Source organism: Cydia strobilella, chromosome 12 (genome assembly GCF_947568885.1).
Source record: "Cydia strobilella chromosome 12, ilCydStro3.1, whole genome shotgun sequence".
Classification (NCBI taxonomy): Eukaryota; Metazoa; Arthropoda; class Insecta; order Lepidoptera; family Tortricidae; genus Cydia; species Cydia strobilella.
This window is the reverse complement of record NC_086052.1, coordinates 1,133,990-1,150,159: the sequence shown is the minus strand read 5'-3', so window position 1 is coordinate 1,150,159 and position 16,170 is coordinate 1,133,990. Positions and strand designations below refer to the sequence as shown.

Genomic DNA, 16,170 nt, shown 5'->3' with positions numbered 1-16,170 from the left:
AATTGAATCACGAGCGAAGCGAGTGATTCTAAGGTAGAATCTTGAGCGTAGCGAGGGACTCAAAAACACGAGATGTAAAATAACTTTGCTCTCGTGTTGCACACATAATTTTTCACCTCAGTAGTGAGAACATATTAAGGTTAAAATGTATTTCGAATTACACAGAATAAACAGAAAAAAAAGTATTATAATATGTACGATACGATAAGATACGATACGAGACGGGACGGGACGGGACCGGACTGGACCGGACCGGACCGTACCGTACCGTACCGTACCGTACCGTACCGTACCGTACCGTACCGAACCGTACCGAACCGTGCCGTACCGTACCGTACCGTGCCGTGCCGTGTCGTACCGTACCGTACCGTATCTCGTACCGTAGTATGAAGTTCATGGCCTTCACTAAATTAAAAAGCTACATTGTTTCACTCCCTGGAGTGAGGAAAGTCGCACTTTCCTCACTCCAGGGAGTGACGAAAGTAGGCTTGTTCGAGCTGCTGAGGTGAAAAGGTAATAAAATCTATTTTAACAGCGAAAGGCCCTTAAGAGCCCGATTTTAGTCGCAAAAATGTAAAATTGATAGATTTAGTCGCAGAAATTGTACACCTTTTGATACGTAATAGAAATAACAAGTACTGGTTTCTATTAGCACGTCTTCTCATCTTGCCGTTTTACAGATCAATTTTTTGAAAACAGACTCACTAAATTAGTAATGTTTTTTTTTTCTTCTGATGGACGTTTAGGTAAACTTTTTTGTAAATTTCGTTAAGTTTGGATGGCTAAAAATGGTAATTTTGTATTACACATTATCCTGTACTCCACCTTTTACAGACTACATTTTTATTATTATAACTTTGAAGTATTGTAAATGAAAGTTAGACGAAATCAATTTTCTCCAGAAATTACTTCAAAACAAGTGACAATTTCTTCGAAAATCGACTTTATTTCAACGTAATTTTGATACTTAAACAATCTACATTTGCTGATACTGTTCTAATACATCAATTTGTATAATATACCACCATATTTTTTTGATGAATTTTTAAAAACTGCCCCTTCTCTTCCTATATTACCGGTGACGCACGCTCGCGACCTCATTTATTAAAAGGCAAGATGAGAGGAAATGCTAATAGAAACAAATACTTGTTATTTAGATAATATTACGTAACAAAACATCTATAATTTCAACGACTAAATTTATCAATTTTACATTTTAGCTCCAAAATCGTTACCGGGCTCTTAACTTTTTCAATAACAATTCGACTAAATAAATTATTTTGCCTATACTTTTAAAAGTCAGTTTATCACTATAACTCAGTCTGTAGTCCGTAACTTGAGCTCTAAATCCCCAGTGAGTCTAGAGACGGCAACACTGAAGTTCTCTGAATACATCGTTTGCAAAATTTTCAGTAAGAAAGCGCTGGAAGCCGTTCCGAGTCAAGACCTCATGAAAGAGCATCTTTTAGAATTCTATGCCATGGATAGATTTTGATTTAAATAAGTTAGATTTATTTCTTTGAAAATGTACTGAGTTGCAACATGATTCATTTATTCAAGGGGTTACCCGAAGTTTTCATCGATTTTTGACAAGTTTTGAATCGTATCTCCTACGTTTGCACTACAGATAAAATTATAAGGCAAACGGCTAACGGTTCTTAAGTCTTTTATCTCCATTTTGTCTAACGGATTTTGAAAGAAATTAATAAGTATTTTTTTATGATTTTTAGGGTTCTGTACCTCAAAAGGAAAAAACGGAACCCTTATTGGATCACTCGTGCGTCTGTCTGTCTGTCTATCCGTCTGTCTGTCTGTCCGTCTGTCACAGCCTATTTTCTCCGAAACTACTGGACCAATCATGTTGAAATTTGGTACACATATGTAAGTTTGTGACCCAAAGATGGACATGTAACGTAAACATATTAATTTTAAACACGGGGGCCACTTTTGGGGGGTAAATGAGAAAATTAAAAAATATAGTTTGTCAAACTATATCGTGTTACATATCAAATGAAAGAGCTCTTTGTGAGAATCTCAAATATATTTTTTTTATAATTTTAAGACAAAAAGTTTAGAAGTTATTTAAGAAAATAGGCAAAAATGACCATTCCCCCCTTTATCTCCGAAACTACTGGGTCAAAAATTTTGAAAAAAATACACAAAATAGATCGTTACCTATCACCGGAAAACCTATTAGAAATGTGCAGTCAAGCGTGAGTCGGACTTAATTACTTAGTTTTTGATCCGACCCCTACGGGTTTTTAAAAGACATTTTACATAAAAGATACATTGTTTAAATTGTGTAATGTACGGAACCCTTGGAACGCGAGTCCGAATCGCACTTGGCCGGTTTTTTAAACATTGTCAAAAAAAAACACTTTTTTCTTATTTCGATGGCTGTGAAAGATCTTACTACGAAATCTACAATGTACATATTTGGGTTCGTCTTTAACGTCTCTAAAAACAGATCTAGGGTTTTAATTTTAAACTAATTAACACAAAAGTTATGGCCAGAAAACCAGTTTTTTGGCCTAAGATTGTTCATCTTGGATGCCAAATACCACGAAGACTTTGTTTATTATTATATTGATAATATACCTATGTACACTGTTTCGTTTTTTACCAAATAAACATTTAAATTTTTCATAAACTAGGTACTGTCAGTTTTAGGGAAGTTTTAAAGTATTTTTATCCTTGGCACATAATTTTATTTTTACATTATTTTTATTTTATTTTAAGGTTCGCCAACAGTTATTACACTGAGGCTTACATCTATACAAATATTCATAACATGTTAAATGTATGTATAACTAATTACTGGTAAACAAAACATGCGAGTAACTAAAAAACCGGCCAAGTTCCGTTCTTTATTAGTATTTGTTGTTATAGCGGCAACAGAAATACATTGTCATATTATGTATGTGGGTATGCAGCGCATTGGCTTTTTGTAAGGTCTACCTGCGTCTAAAATAAACATTCAGTCATTGCTCGATCTTGTCGTTTAATTGAAGAGTTCCTTATACTTTCACATGGCGCAGTCGGTTAAAGGGATAAAAAGTGTTAAAAAGTGCATTATATAGAAGGCGGAAGACAAAGAAGTTAAGATAGTAAGAAAATTCGGAAAAATAACCCAAGATGGAATCGGTTCTCACTCCCCCGTTGCCGTTTAAGTTTGAGGAAAATGTAACCAACATGGCGTTTGGCAGTTTGTGTGAATCTTGGGAGAAGTGGAAGAATGGTTTTCAAATATACGTTAAGGCATGCGAACTTAATAAGAAAACGGAAGAAATACAAATGAACATATTTTTACACGTCGTAGGGGAACAATGCCGTGAGATAATAGAACAAAGTAAGACGAAAAGTACAACATTAGCGGCCTTAATAGGTCAAGTCGACAATCATTTTAAAGCGAAAAAAAATGTAACGGTCGAGCGTCATCGGTTTTTCACTCGTCAACAAGGTGAACATGAGTCCATAGACCAGTACGTCTTTGAATTGAGAAAATTGGCTCAATCATGCGAGTTTGGTGACTTAAACGACGGATTAATAAAAGATAGACTCGTATGCGGAATCGTGAGTGCAGCGATTAGGGAGCGGTTGCTACGCGAGGACGACCTAACGCTAAACAAAGCATTAGAAATATGTCGGGCTGCTATCGTGTCGAAAATGTATTCGGAGGACATTAAACGAGAGTGCACTAGCGAGTTAAAAGGTAGCGAAGTGTGTGCGGTAGCTAACAAAGAAGTGTTCGAGTTGAATCGGTCAGGTGCGAAAGTCGAGGCAAAATCGAGTCGTAGTATGAGTTCCGGACGAGGATGGCGCGGGCGCGGATGGGTGCCTGGCGCGGGGCGCGCTGGCGCGTCGGGCGCTGCGGGCCCGGCCGGCGCTCAGCACCGCGCGCCGTACGCGCATCGCGGAGGACGGTGCGGCCAGTGCGGCGGCGTTCACAAAAAATACGACTGTCCGGCGTATGGCAGGAGCTGCATGAAATGTTCCAGACCGAATCACTTTGCCAGGATGTGCAGGGTGTATATGGTGGAAGAGTCTGAGGACCAGGTAAATAATATTAAAAATAAATGTTGTGACTGTTGTGAGGAGTGGAACACGGAATTAAAAATAAATAATGTACCTGTGAGTTTTAAATTAGATACGGGGGCAGAGGTTAACATACTCCCCAAAAGTTATTTGATAAAATCAGGTATTTCGAGTAAGGATTTGTTAAAAACAAATACAAGACTTACTGAATACTCGGGTGCTGGTATTAACGTCATAGGAAAGATTTTCTTACGGGTCAGATACAAGAATGATTTATATGTATTAGAGTTTAAAATTGTTGATTTAGATTCCGCGCCGATACTAGGACGGTATGCGTGTAAAGAGTTAAATTTGGTTAGGCGAGTTATGTCTGTGGAGCAGTCCAATGATAATGTTCCAGATTTTATAAAGGAATTCAGTGATGTTTTTAATGGGATAGGTTGTCTTCCTGGCGAGTATAAAATTCAATTAAAATCAGATGCGGTACCGGTAATTCATGCACCGAGAAAATTACCATTTGCGATAAAGGATGCGGTCAAAAATAAGTTGTTAGAGATGGAGGCTCAGGATATAATTGCTAAAGTTGAGGGACCTTCGGACTGGGTTAGTAGTATAACGGTAGTTAAAAAATCAAACGGAGATTTGCGAATTTGTTTGGATCCTAAGGAGCTAAATAATGCCATAAAACGGGAACACTTTCGGCTTCCAACCATCGATGAAATTGTGTCCAATTTGTCAGGGGCACGGTACTTTAGTACCCTTGACGCGAGCTCAGGTTTCTGGCAGGTGCGGCTAGATGATACCAGTAGGTATTGTACATTTAATACGCCGTTTGGAAGATACAAATTTTTAAGAATGCCATATGGAATCTGTTCTGCGTCCGAAGTGTTTCACAAAAAGATATATGAAAATTTTGATGATATTGAAGGGGTATGTATGTACATAGATGATTTATTGGTGTACGGCCGCACTAAGGAGGAGCATGACCAGCGGTTGAAAAATGTGTTGGAGAGGTGCGTGAAAGTGAACCTTAAGCTTAATAGAAATAAATGTCGGTTTGGCTTGGAAGAGATAAAGTACTTAGGACATCGCATAACAAAGGACGGTCTGAGTCCGGATGACTCGCACATAACAGCAATAAAAAATATGCCTACACCCGTAAATAGGAAAGATATTGAAAGATTTTTAGGGCTTATTACGTACGTAGGGACGTTTATACCCAACTTATCAGATAAGACTCAACCATTAAGAGAGTTATTGAAAAAGGAAGTTGAATGGCATTGGGATGACTCTCAGAGTAAATGCTTTAATGATCTTAAAGAATGCTTGATGAAAAGACCAGTGTTACAGTATTATAGCATGAATCAGCCAATAACTATTTCAGTAGATGCGAGTAAAAGCGGTCTTGGCTGTTGTCTCATGCAACATAACCTACCCGTATGCTATGCTTCCAAATCGTTAACCAAAACGGAGCAACGATACGCTCAAATTGAAAAGGAGTTGTATGCTTGTTTGTTTGCATGTGAGCGATTTTATCCGTACATATATGGAAGATCGGATATTACGATCGAAACCGATCACAAACCATTAATTAGTATAATTAAAAAGCCTATAGTAGACTCGCCATCTCGCCTACAAAGAATGTTATTAAGGTTGCAGCGTTATACATTCAAATTGGTATATAAGCCGGGTAAACATCTGTATATAGCAGACACGCTGTCGCGCGCATACGAGCCGAGCGCGAGCGTCGAGCATGCCGGCCGCGAGGCGCTGCACGACGAGGTGTGCGCTGTGGAGCGAGCGCTGGCCGTGGTCGCCGACCGCCACTTCACCGACCACCAGTTTGTCGCGTTACAAAAACAAACTGACACTGACGACGAACTTGTGCAGTTAAGAAAATGTATTTTAAAAGGGTGGCCGGATGATAGAAAAGATTTAGTAGACGTACTAAGGCCTTATTGGACGTATAGGGATGAGTTAACTGTGGCACAAGGGTTAGTTTGGAAAGGGGATAGGATAGTTATACCCAGGTCCCTAAGAAAGGATATGTTAACAAAACTACATATAGGGCACATGGGCAAGGAAAAATGTAAATTACGAGCGAGAGAAATCATGTTTTGGCCATGCATCACTAATGAGATAGATAATTTAATTAATAATTGTAATATTTGTTTATCGCATAGAAGACATAATCAAAAGGAAGAATTGATTCCACATGAAATTCCAGATGAACCGTGGGTGAAAATAGGCGTGGACTTGTTTCAGATACAAGGGGTTGACTATTTATTGTTAGTCGACTATCACAGCAAGTTTATAGAAATTACTAAGTTGTTGTCAACAACGTCTGATTATGTTATATCATCCCTTAAGGATATTTTTTGTCGCCAAGGGATACCTAGCGTAGTGATGTCAGATGGAGGACCACAGTTCACGTCCTTGAGTTTCAAAAAGTTTGCTGATGAATGGCAATTCACTCATAAAATGTCGTCTCCGAGATATGCACAGTCTAACGGCCAGATAGAACGGACAGTTCAAACTGTAAAAAATATTATAATTAAAACAAGTGAACATCGCACTGATTACAGGCTAGGCCTTCTAGAATATTTAAATACGCCTTTATCCAATGACTTAGCATCGCCAGCTCAACTACTCCAAAGTAGAAAAATGAGAAGTATAATTCCCATGTGTCCAAAGCTCTTAAAACCAAAAATTCAATATCACGTAAAAGATAAGTTACTTTATAAAAAGCACATACAGAAAAATTATTACGATCGTAACGCGAAAAACTTACCTATTTTATCAGTAGCGGATAAAGTTAAAGTTTTATTGGATCCAAATAAAAAAGGTTGGTCATCTGGAACCATATCTAAAGTTTTAGGCCCACGCAGTTATAAAATTAAGTTAGTAAACGGTAACGAAATAATAAGAAATCGTAGGCATATTATAAGCGACTCGCCGCACAGAAATGACTCGCCTGATATGGACTTATTCTTTGATTTAGATGACGTAATGCCGGCCCCGTTATCAAGCGCTGTAGACACCACCCCGCGCTCTGCAAACAACACGGTATCAACCAATGGTAATAATATTGTTACTCGTTCCGGCAGGATAGTGAGGGCTCCAGATAGATGGGGTAACTGGATCTAACAACACATGTCAATGCTCCACGGAGGACGGGAAACGCATCCCAAACAACTTCTATGTACAAAAATAATCAAAATATAATATACTATGTTATTATTACACAAAACAAATTATGCATGAATGTGAATGACTTATTGGTCGTAACATGAAATTAGTCTATAGCTAAAGCTTAATTACCATGTAGTAAACAAAAACTGCAATTCTATTCTATATGTATATACCTATTGATGATTTAGTAAGTACACATGTCAATATGGATGTCACAGCAATGTAAACCTTTTTGATTACCAATTTAGTCGAGTTTCAAATGACCTGTTACGTAAAAACAAAAACGAATCCTTAATAATGTTAAATTTGCAACATAGTTTTTCTGTAGATAATGATAACATAAAATAATTATAGAGAGTAGTTCATTATTGTATATTTTGAATACTAAATAGTGACATATTTTTTGTGTCATTAATGCAGACATGAATGAATGATGAGGAAATTGATTGAGATTTATTGTATTGTGTCGCAAAATAGGTGTCTGTCTTTCCATTTGAAAGAATAAAATAAAAGATAAGTTTGTAACCTAACATGCCCTTATTCTGATTATATATTTTAAATAATACTAAAATTGTACAATTACTAATATTATTATTATTGACAGACACTGTAAAATAATTAAATTTATTTCAGAAGTCGTTAATATATTGATACGAAATCTAAAATGCAAAAAAAAAATGCATGTGCATGAGACTAGAATAATTTTTTTCTCTTTTTTTTGTTTTTGAAAAAGGGAAGATGTCATATTATGTATGTGGGTATGCAGCGCATTGGCTTTTTGTAAGGTCTACCTGCGTCTAAAATAAACATTCAGTCATTGCTCGATCTTGTCGTTTAATTGAAGAGTTCCTTATACTTTTACATACATTATCTGTGAAAATTTCAACTGTCTAGCTTTTACGGATTATGAGATACAGCCTGGTGACAGACGGACAGACGGACAGCGGAGTCTTAGTAATAGGGTCCCGTTTTTACTCTTTGGGTACGGAACTAAAAAGCAAAGTTAACAACAAAGCCGACAGACACATTTGAACACCTTATTATTGTAGAATAAGGAGCAAAGCGCAACCATCATGATGTCGACTGGTTAAGTACCGTAAAATGGGGTGAGTAGGGTTCGCGGGGAGAGTTAGGTTGTGAATGGGGAGAGAAGGTGAAAGGGGGGTGGGATGGGTTTTTAGGGCTACTGCTACAAAAATAATATATTCCAATTTAAAATGGAGCTATATATAGTCATACTCATAATAAGAAAAATCGATCCAACAATCTTCCAAAATCACCTTTGTATGAAAACCCATCTCACCCCAATTAAGAGGGACTACGGGGTGAGGTGGTTTTACCTGTTTATCGTCTAAATTATGAAATGGAACTACCCAAAATAAAATAAAAACTAAAATACAAACGTCCGGAATACTTATTATACCATTCAATTTGCATATGTAAAAATAAAATGTCATCGAGGTTTGAATGTCAGTCTTGCTCCTACTCGCCCCATTTTACGGTATATATAGGTACTTTAGTGGAAAGTGCAAGCCAAACGGTTTACCCTATCGCGTTTAGATCTTTTAACCTTTGCCGCCGGGCCAATCCACGCGAGTGATCTGCAAACACATAAACTCAATTTGTATGTAGTTCGTGTTAAAAATTCCATCTTTTCCTGAATAATATGATCTCAGATCGGACAATGTGAAAACGCTCTAAAGGTGATTTGTTTTACTATAGGTCAACACCTGGAGGATAGTTCTAGTTTAACAGTTTAATATTATTATGATTTTCATTTTATTTTAATACATTCGCCATCAGATATATCGGAGCGGCCAAGGCGCTCACAAATATCTGAACACGCCTCTATTGTTAGGGCGTTAGAGTGCGTGTTCAGATATTGTGAACACCTCGGCCGCTCCGATATATCTGATGGCGACTGTGCAGCATTGAGTCAGACACCATCAAAGATCCGATTGGTGTCTGACTTTAAAAGTACCTAAGTCAATATTATACCTCTTACCTATCTATTATGTAAATAAATATATTGTAAATAATATTGTCTTCGGTTACCGCGATAGTTACTCATGAAATAAAACTATGAAGACGGATTATATCGCGTATATTGAATTTATAATACATCCCGACGTTTCGAACCCTTACAGCGTTCGTGGTCAACGGGTGACTGAGGAAAAATTACAAAGTGCAAAAATACCCACATACTAAAATAATGAACAATCATAGACTACAAACTTTAAGGCTGGTTGTACATGCAAAATCGGTTCATAAGGCTAGTTATACACTACAATTATTTTCAAGTAAAGATATATATATATACGCGATAAAAACTATTAAAAACGTCGGGATGTATTATAAATTCAATATACGCGATATAATCCGTTTTCATAGTTTTATTTCATAAATATATTGTAAGTTAAAAATGCTACTCACCAACAAGTCTTAGTACTCAACTGACGAATTGTTAAATGATAATATTTTTTTAGTATGTAATCTGTAAAACATTTTAATTTGATTAAATAGAAAAAAATAATTTACTGTCCATTCCAATTATGTACGTAGTTACAGAAAAATGTTACATGTAAATATAATATTTTTCGCTTTATTATTCTAATAACATTACAAAACGATGGAATTTTAAAGTACCACCGAACAAAGTGAGGTTATGTCAGAAAACACATCAGCCAGTGCCGGGAGAGATGTGTTTGCACGCGCGAGTATGTGCGGCCGGTAGCTTCAGTTAGTGCTTTTGAGGGGTTAACATCAACTAAAAGGTTTGTTCTACATACTTCGTAATAGGACCTATTCAATTTCTCTACTACTACTCTACACAAATACTTTACACATGCGCCTATTATCAGGAAGGTGGAAAATCGTGCAGAATGGAGAGCCTTGGTTCACAAAATAACGCATCATGTGGTCGCGACCCTCAGCCGTGAGGAACCGAGGAAGAAGAGACTACACAAATATGTCCCTTAATAATATTTTTTCTTCAAACGTAGGTATATAACAGCTCGTTAAGCGGAGTTTTAGCAACCATTAGTGTTAATAGAAAATTATCTTAACTTTTTGTCTGATGATGATCATGATTCAAAAAGTCACAATATTTGTATGGTACTATAGATAGTAAACATATGTGCCTAAATGATAAAGACGTTTAACATTTCCTAAATGTAAAATTTTTTGAAAAAAATTTTTTTTGCTTCTTTTCGCTCTTCTGTAAACCAATGTAAGTGGCTAGTAATCTCACCCCACGGTATATAGATCAATCACCCCATGGTATATCGTCAATAAGTACCTATACTATAGGTTCTCTTTACCTTGGTCTCCGGTCTATTAAAACGCTCACATACTTAAGCTTAAACAAACATAATAACAATAACCACTCAATAATTTTATCGTAAAATAGATCTCCAAAGTAATATAACTTCCCAAACCGAAGTTTCGTGGATGTGTGCGCGTTAGACATCCATCATTGGAGTTCGAGAGGTAATGTAGCATCGCTAACGCGATATCGCAGTCTAATGCTTGCTGCAGACATTTCTGTTGTTTAGGGTACGATGAACATAGTTAATATTGGAACAAAACCTTAAGGACTCATAATATTAATATCCAACTACCTGGATGCAGATAGTCCAAAAAGACTTGCTGACGACGGGCTTAGCGCCAGAAATGACGCAAAACCACAGAATAACTACTTAATAGTACTACCGTACAGAAAATTCACTCCTTCATTAAAGTCAGATTTAGGTATAAAATTATACCTATACTCGCCGCCTGCAAGCAAAATTGAAACTTATAACCGACGAACCGTTAATTTTCTTTGCGCGCCGCAGTTTTATGACCGAGCTGTGAGTGTCGGCACGGGGTTGTCACTTAGCAAAACCGCCAAGATTGGCGAAAAAGTATCAGGATGGCTGACCCCGAATAGGGATTAAAGCCAGGGGATTGATTGATTGATAATAATACCCAAACCCCGATATCAATGTTGTAATTCATTGTAAATCAGGGTTAGCAAAAGTATCCACCGTAGAAAACCCTAAGTTCGCCGTTGGTGGTAAAATTTGTAAGCTTCTAGTGCATACAAAGCCATATACCCAATATAGTTATAATATCCAACCCTATTGACAGCTATTAAAGTGCATATTTGAACAAATTTTTATGACATGCAGGAGAAGGTTAAAATAATAATTATACCAAAAAAAAATTGACACCCCCCCCCCCCCCCCCTTGTGCCCCCGTTAGTTTACAATCTAACGTAGTTTAGGTTAGTTTGATAATCTCCCTACTGTCAGTTTATAATTTAACTAACGAGATTGTAAACTGACGAGTGTTTACAATATTACGGTGACATATTCAATATACTATAAAAATAGAAAATAGAAATTTGTAAACTAACAGAAATTACATTTGTTTCACTTATCCTGAAGAAGCATGGGCTCTTGTCTCGAGCAAATTAAACAAACATGACATGCTAATTCACTGTTTACTCGTAATTGGTGTAATTAAAATTATGACTTTCACTACACCGATAAAGGTTTCAAATGGTTCCGCAGAAAAAAGTAGCAAATCTACTGACACTCATGGCCTACCTAATATCGTTTACATCAAAAGTTGAATTTTTGTACCCACAGACAGGAAATTAAACGTGGTGACTTAATGAGATATAGAGGACAGATAGTGGAACTCCAAGAGTTTTGGGACCAGTTATTTGATATGAATTAGATACCGTTCGAATTATGACTAATGTGACTGTAATGTGGCGTGACATTGCTACCATCAACCTAATGCACACGCTGCCCAATGGGTGAAGAATTTAGATATCATATTGTAATTAATAATTAGCGACTCTGTATATGCCATACGAATAATTAAATAAATTGCTGCCGACTGCTTTCTTGCCGCAAATGTCAAATATCTTGGAAGCAACAACGTTTTAGGCGGTTGCAATGCAGTTGGCAGTAATGTCGCGCTGAAACACTGCTGCAATAATACTGCCAATAGGGGATATTACTGCAATGTTCGGCCACCAGAGTGCAGGACTAGCCTTTTTAGTAAACCATAGAGTAACTAAACCGGCGAGCGTGTATGAGGAATGTTATGAAAGTGAAGGAAGTGAAAGAGGTATGCCAGGATCGTAGCAAGTGGAAATCCGTGATCTCTGCCTACCCCTCCGGGAAATAGGCGTGATTATATGTATGTATGTATGTATAGAGTAACTTATACATACTGTACCTTTAACAGGTTTTTGACAAGTTTTCAGAGTTTATATCGATGCATCGAGGATGCATCAAGGTGAATCCGAAAATTCGCTATCTGCCTCTTTATCGCTCGAATATGCAAGTGACAGAGATGTTAGATAAAGAACTTTTCTTGTTTCACCATAGACCCTCAGATTGTGGTAGTGGCATCCTGGCGCCCCTTACGCAGAGTTTCGCGTAATATTCCCTATTGCACTGCTTCAGGAAACGTCAAAAAAGTAATTTTATTTAGACATACTAAATTTTACGTTTCCTGCAGCTGCTGCAGTATTGCTGTCTGCAGCAGTACAGTAAGTAATGCTAGGTGTAGTCTGAATCTAAACGGTACCTTAATGCATAAATAATATTAATTACACTAATAAAGTTTTCAAATGGTTCCGCATAAGAAAAGTAGGTAGCAAATCCACTGACACTCATCGCCTCCCTAATGTCGTGACCCAGAAGTTGGTAAAATTTTTGTACCGAAGACAGGAAATTAAACATATAATGAGATATAGAGGGCAGATAGCGGAACTCCAAGGGCAAGTTTTGGGACCAAGTTATTTGATAAGAATTTGGAAGTTAAATTGGTTTGCAAAACAGCGTAGTTCTGAGTTTTGAATGATTCACGGTTAGTTTCACTAGACTTGTATTGACCGGGATATAGACGGTGATTACCAGACCAACGAGTGTGAAACTGTAAACGCAACCAGACCAATAAGTGTGAATGCGACCGATGGTAACGTTGAAAGCGAACGCAGCCGACGCGCAAGAATGAGGGTAGACCGAGCGTTGTCTACACAACTTTGACACCCACCCGCTATCTTCAGTCAACCGTTAACAAGATGTATGTAACTGCGTCGAAATATCGGGAGCTCATAAACAATACAAAAGGTAATCACGGTCTATATCCCGGTCAATATACATTTCGAGAGATAAGTCTAAGAAACTGAACAATAATTGGCCTTTTTATAGGTTTATAACACCTGATCAAAATTGATATTTTGATTCCCTAATACTAATACTTATCTTATACTAACGAGCAATTCTTGTATACATATTTGTTAATATATCTCGGATCTCGGAAAAGGCGGCGATTTCGATGAAATTTGCCACATGGGGGTTTTTGGGGGCAAAAAATCGATCCAGCTAGGTCTTATCTCTGGGAAAACGCACATTATTGAGTTTTTATAATAATGATTTCTCCCAGATATTTGTACTTAAATGCGAAAGTAACTGTCTGTTACCTCTTCACTCTTAAACCGCTTTAATTTAGGATACAGTTTGGTATTGAGATAGTTAAAGGCCCGAGGCTGGATTAAGGTTAGATTTTATTAATTATCATCATCACCGCGGCCAGACGAAGTCGCCGTCAGTTATTGAAATGACGGACTGCAAAATGAGCTGTTTGGTAAGAATAAAAACTATAATGAATATTTTCATACTTTGAAAAATAATTAAAAATTAAAATATCTTTATTTAACAATATACACAATTTCACAGAGGCACATTGCAGTGAACCTCGCACTAGGCATGGCCTGTATCGTGGGGGTCAAGGTCATCACGAGTTACCAATATTATATTTATGTACCTATATATTAAACATAAGGATAGGAAAGAAAGAGGAGCGTGAAGTGTTAACTTGTATGTGTGTAAGCTTGCGAGGAGGGAGTGAAATGTGTGTGTGTGAAATCTAGAATAATATTTTACCAGAAAGACGAAATATTCCAAATATTATTATCTCGTTATTATAAATATGAGGACGCCCTTAACCCGATCGGGAATAGAATCTGGAACCGTGCCCGCGCAGTTGTGAAACTCTCGAGAAATTAACAATATTTTTCACCTGTATAGGGGCCATTTTATTAAAAGTGGCTGCACTTTCAGATTTAGGATTTTTTATGTTATTTCTACTTAGAATCAAGAGCTCTTTCGATAATTAGAAATAGTCTTGAAATTTCTATACAATTTTCGTTACTTCCATTCCGTTACCGTCATAAAAAATTTGTGGAAAATGGAAACCGAATAAAAATAAATTAAAATGACCCATAGCGACAAAATGGATTCTGGCTTGCTCTGTCCCTTTCTAACTGGTATGTAAAAAAGCAATACACTGAAAGAATGGCCATTTATTTGTATAGGTAAGTACCTAAAATAAAATAAGCCAAAGGTCACGGATTGAACGCCGCCGATCACCATCGAGTTTTTTAAACCACCCATCTAAAGTTCAGTACTTAACTGGTACAACTATGTACATGGTCTTTTTGTTTTTGTTTGTTTTTTCTCCATTTTGAAAAAAAAAATTGCCTTACTCATACTTATAGGTATATATTTATTGCATCCATGGTAGGTACACAGGTGTTGCTTAATAGTTGGTGTCCCATGGGCCCTGGTAGGGCACGGCGTATGCTTAAATCTAAACATTGTTATGTATGTACAATGCATGATTATCAATATCTTAATATTCATGCTTGAAAAATTATTACAATTTATGTCAAATATCAATAAATTATGTTAATAAAACTTAAATTAAAAATTAAAAACAAAAATTAAACATTAAAATTAAACATTAAAAATTAAAGATTAAAAATTAAAAATTGAAAATTGAGTCATAATAATATATCCTTTAATCCTTTGCCTAAAAAATCCAGTCCCTCCGCCTTCTCAGACTACCGTCCTATTTCCATTCTTCCTTTCCTCTCTAAAGTTCTAGAGCGTCTAGTACATCAGCAACTTACTTCTTTTTTGAACAGACACGCGCTCATGAACCCATACCAATCCGGATTCCGTACAGGCCACAGCACAACTACTGCTCTTGTAAAAATTACTGACGATATCCGGGCCGGTATGGATAATCGTAAGATCACGGTATTATCGCTTCTGGATTTCAGTAATGCTTTCAACACGGTTGACTTCGACATCTTGTTAGGCATATTGCGTTCACTTAATGTATCTCCTGCGGTAGTTGACTGGTTTCACAGTTACTTAGTAGGGCGTCGGCAGCGTATAAAGGCGGATTCCTATCGATCTTCGTGGTGCAACACGCTTGCTGGTGTCCCACAGGGCGGCGTGTTGTCTCCTCTTCTTTTTTCTATCTTCATAAACTCTATCACTTCCAATATTTTGTCCTCCTACCACCTTTACGCTGACGACCTTCAAATCTACTCTCAGGGCTCTGTTACCGATCTATCACAGACTATCTGCGCCATGAACACTGACTTGGAGAGTATTTTAAATTGGAGTAAACGTTACGGTCTCAAGGTTAACCCTACTAAAACTCAGGTTATAGTCATAGGTAGCTCAAAGCTCACTGCCCGGATTGATTTAGGTTCTCTACCTGCCATTGTGTTTGACGGTATTCAGATTCCCTACTCTCTCCAGGTAAAGAATCTCGGTGTCATGATGGACCAGAGTCTCTCTTGGGTACCTCAGGTGAATGAGGTTAGCAGGAAAATGTTTGCTGCAACTGCATCACTCCGCAGACTCCGTAATTTCTTGCCTTACGCCACTAAGATTGCGCTAGCTCAATCCCTCTTATTGCCCATATTAGATTATGCCGACATTTGCTATCTGGACCTTACGGAGGACCAGCTGAATAAGCTCGAGCGCCTCCAGAATCTCGGTATAAGGTTTATATTTGGTCTGCGCAAATTTGACCATGTGTCACAGTTCCGTTCTCAGCTCAAGTGGCTTCCTATCCGTC

At 37.3% G+C, this 16,170-nt stretch overlaps 2 protein-coding genes across 2 annotated transcripts in view; both read left to right on the top strand.

Annotated features, from left to right (window-relative positions):
- Window positions 1-16,170, top strand: part of LOC134745942 (UDP-xylose and UDP-N-acetylglucosamine transporter) — a 486,381-nt gene that overhangs the window by 275,876 nt on the left and 194,335 nt on the right. The window lies entirely within an intron of this gene.
- On the top strand, window positions 3,136-7,182 carry LOC134745805 (uncharacterized). Its single transcript, XM_063679895.1, has 3 exons — window positions 3,136-4,056; window positions 5,722-6,029; window positions 7,143-7,182. Exons 1-3 carry the CDS (start codon window positions 3,136-3,138, stop codon window positions 7,180-7,182), a joined length of 1,269 nt encoding a protein of 422 aa, XP_063535965.1.

Bases quoted from the DNA above. Each gene is read 5' to 3' on its own strand.
- LOC134745805 (XM_063679895.1), top strand. From the start codon at position 3,136: ATGGAATCGGTTCTCACTCCCCCGTTGCCGTTTAAGTTTGAGGAAAAT. The intron at 4,057-5,721 runs GTAAATAATATT...TTGGTATATAAG, and splicing joins TGGAAGAGTCTGAGGACCAG to CCGGGTAAACATCTGTATAT. The intron at 6,030-7,142 runs GTTAGTTTGGAA...TCGTTCCGGCAG, and splicing joins GAGTTAACTGTGGCACAAGG to GATAGTGAGGGCTCCAGATA.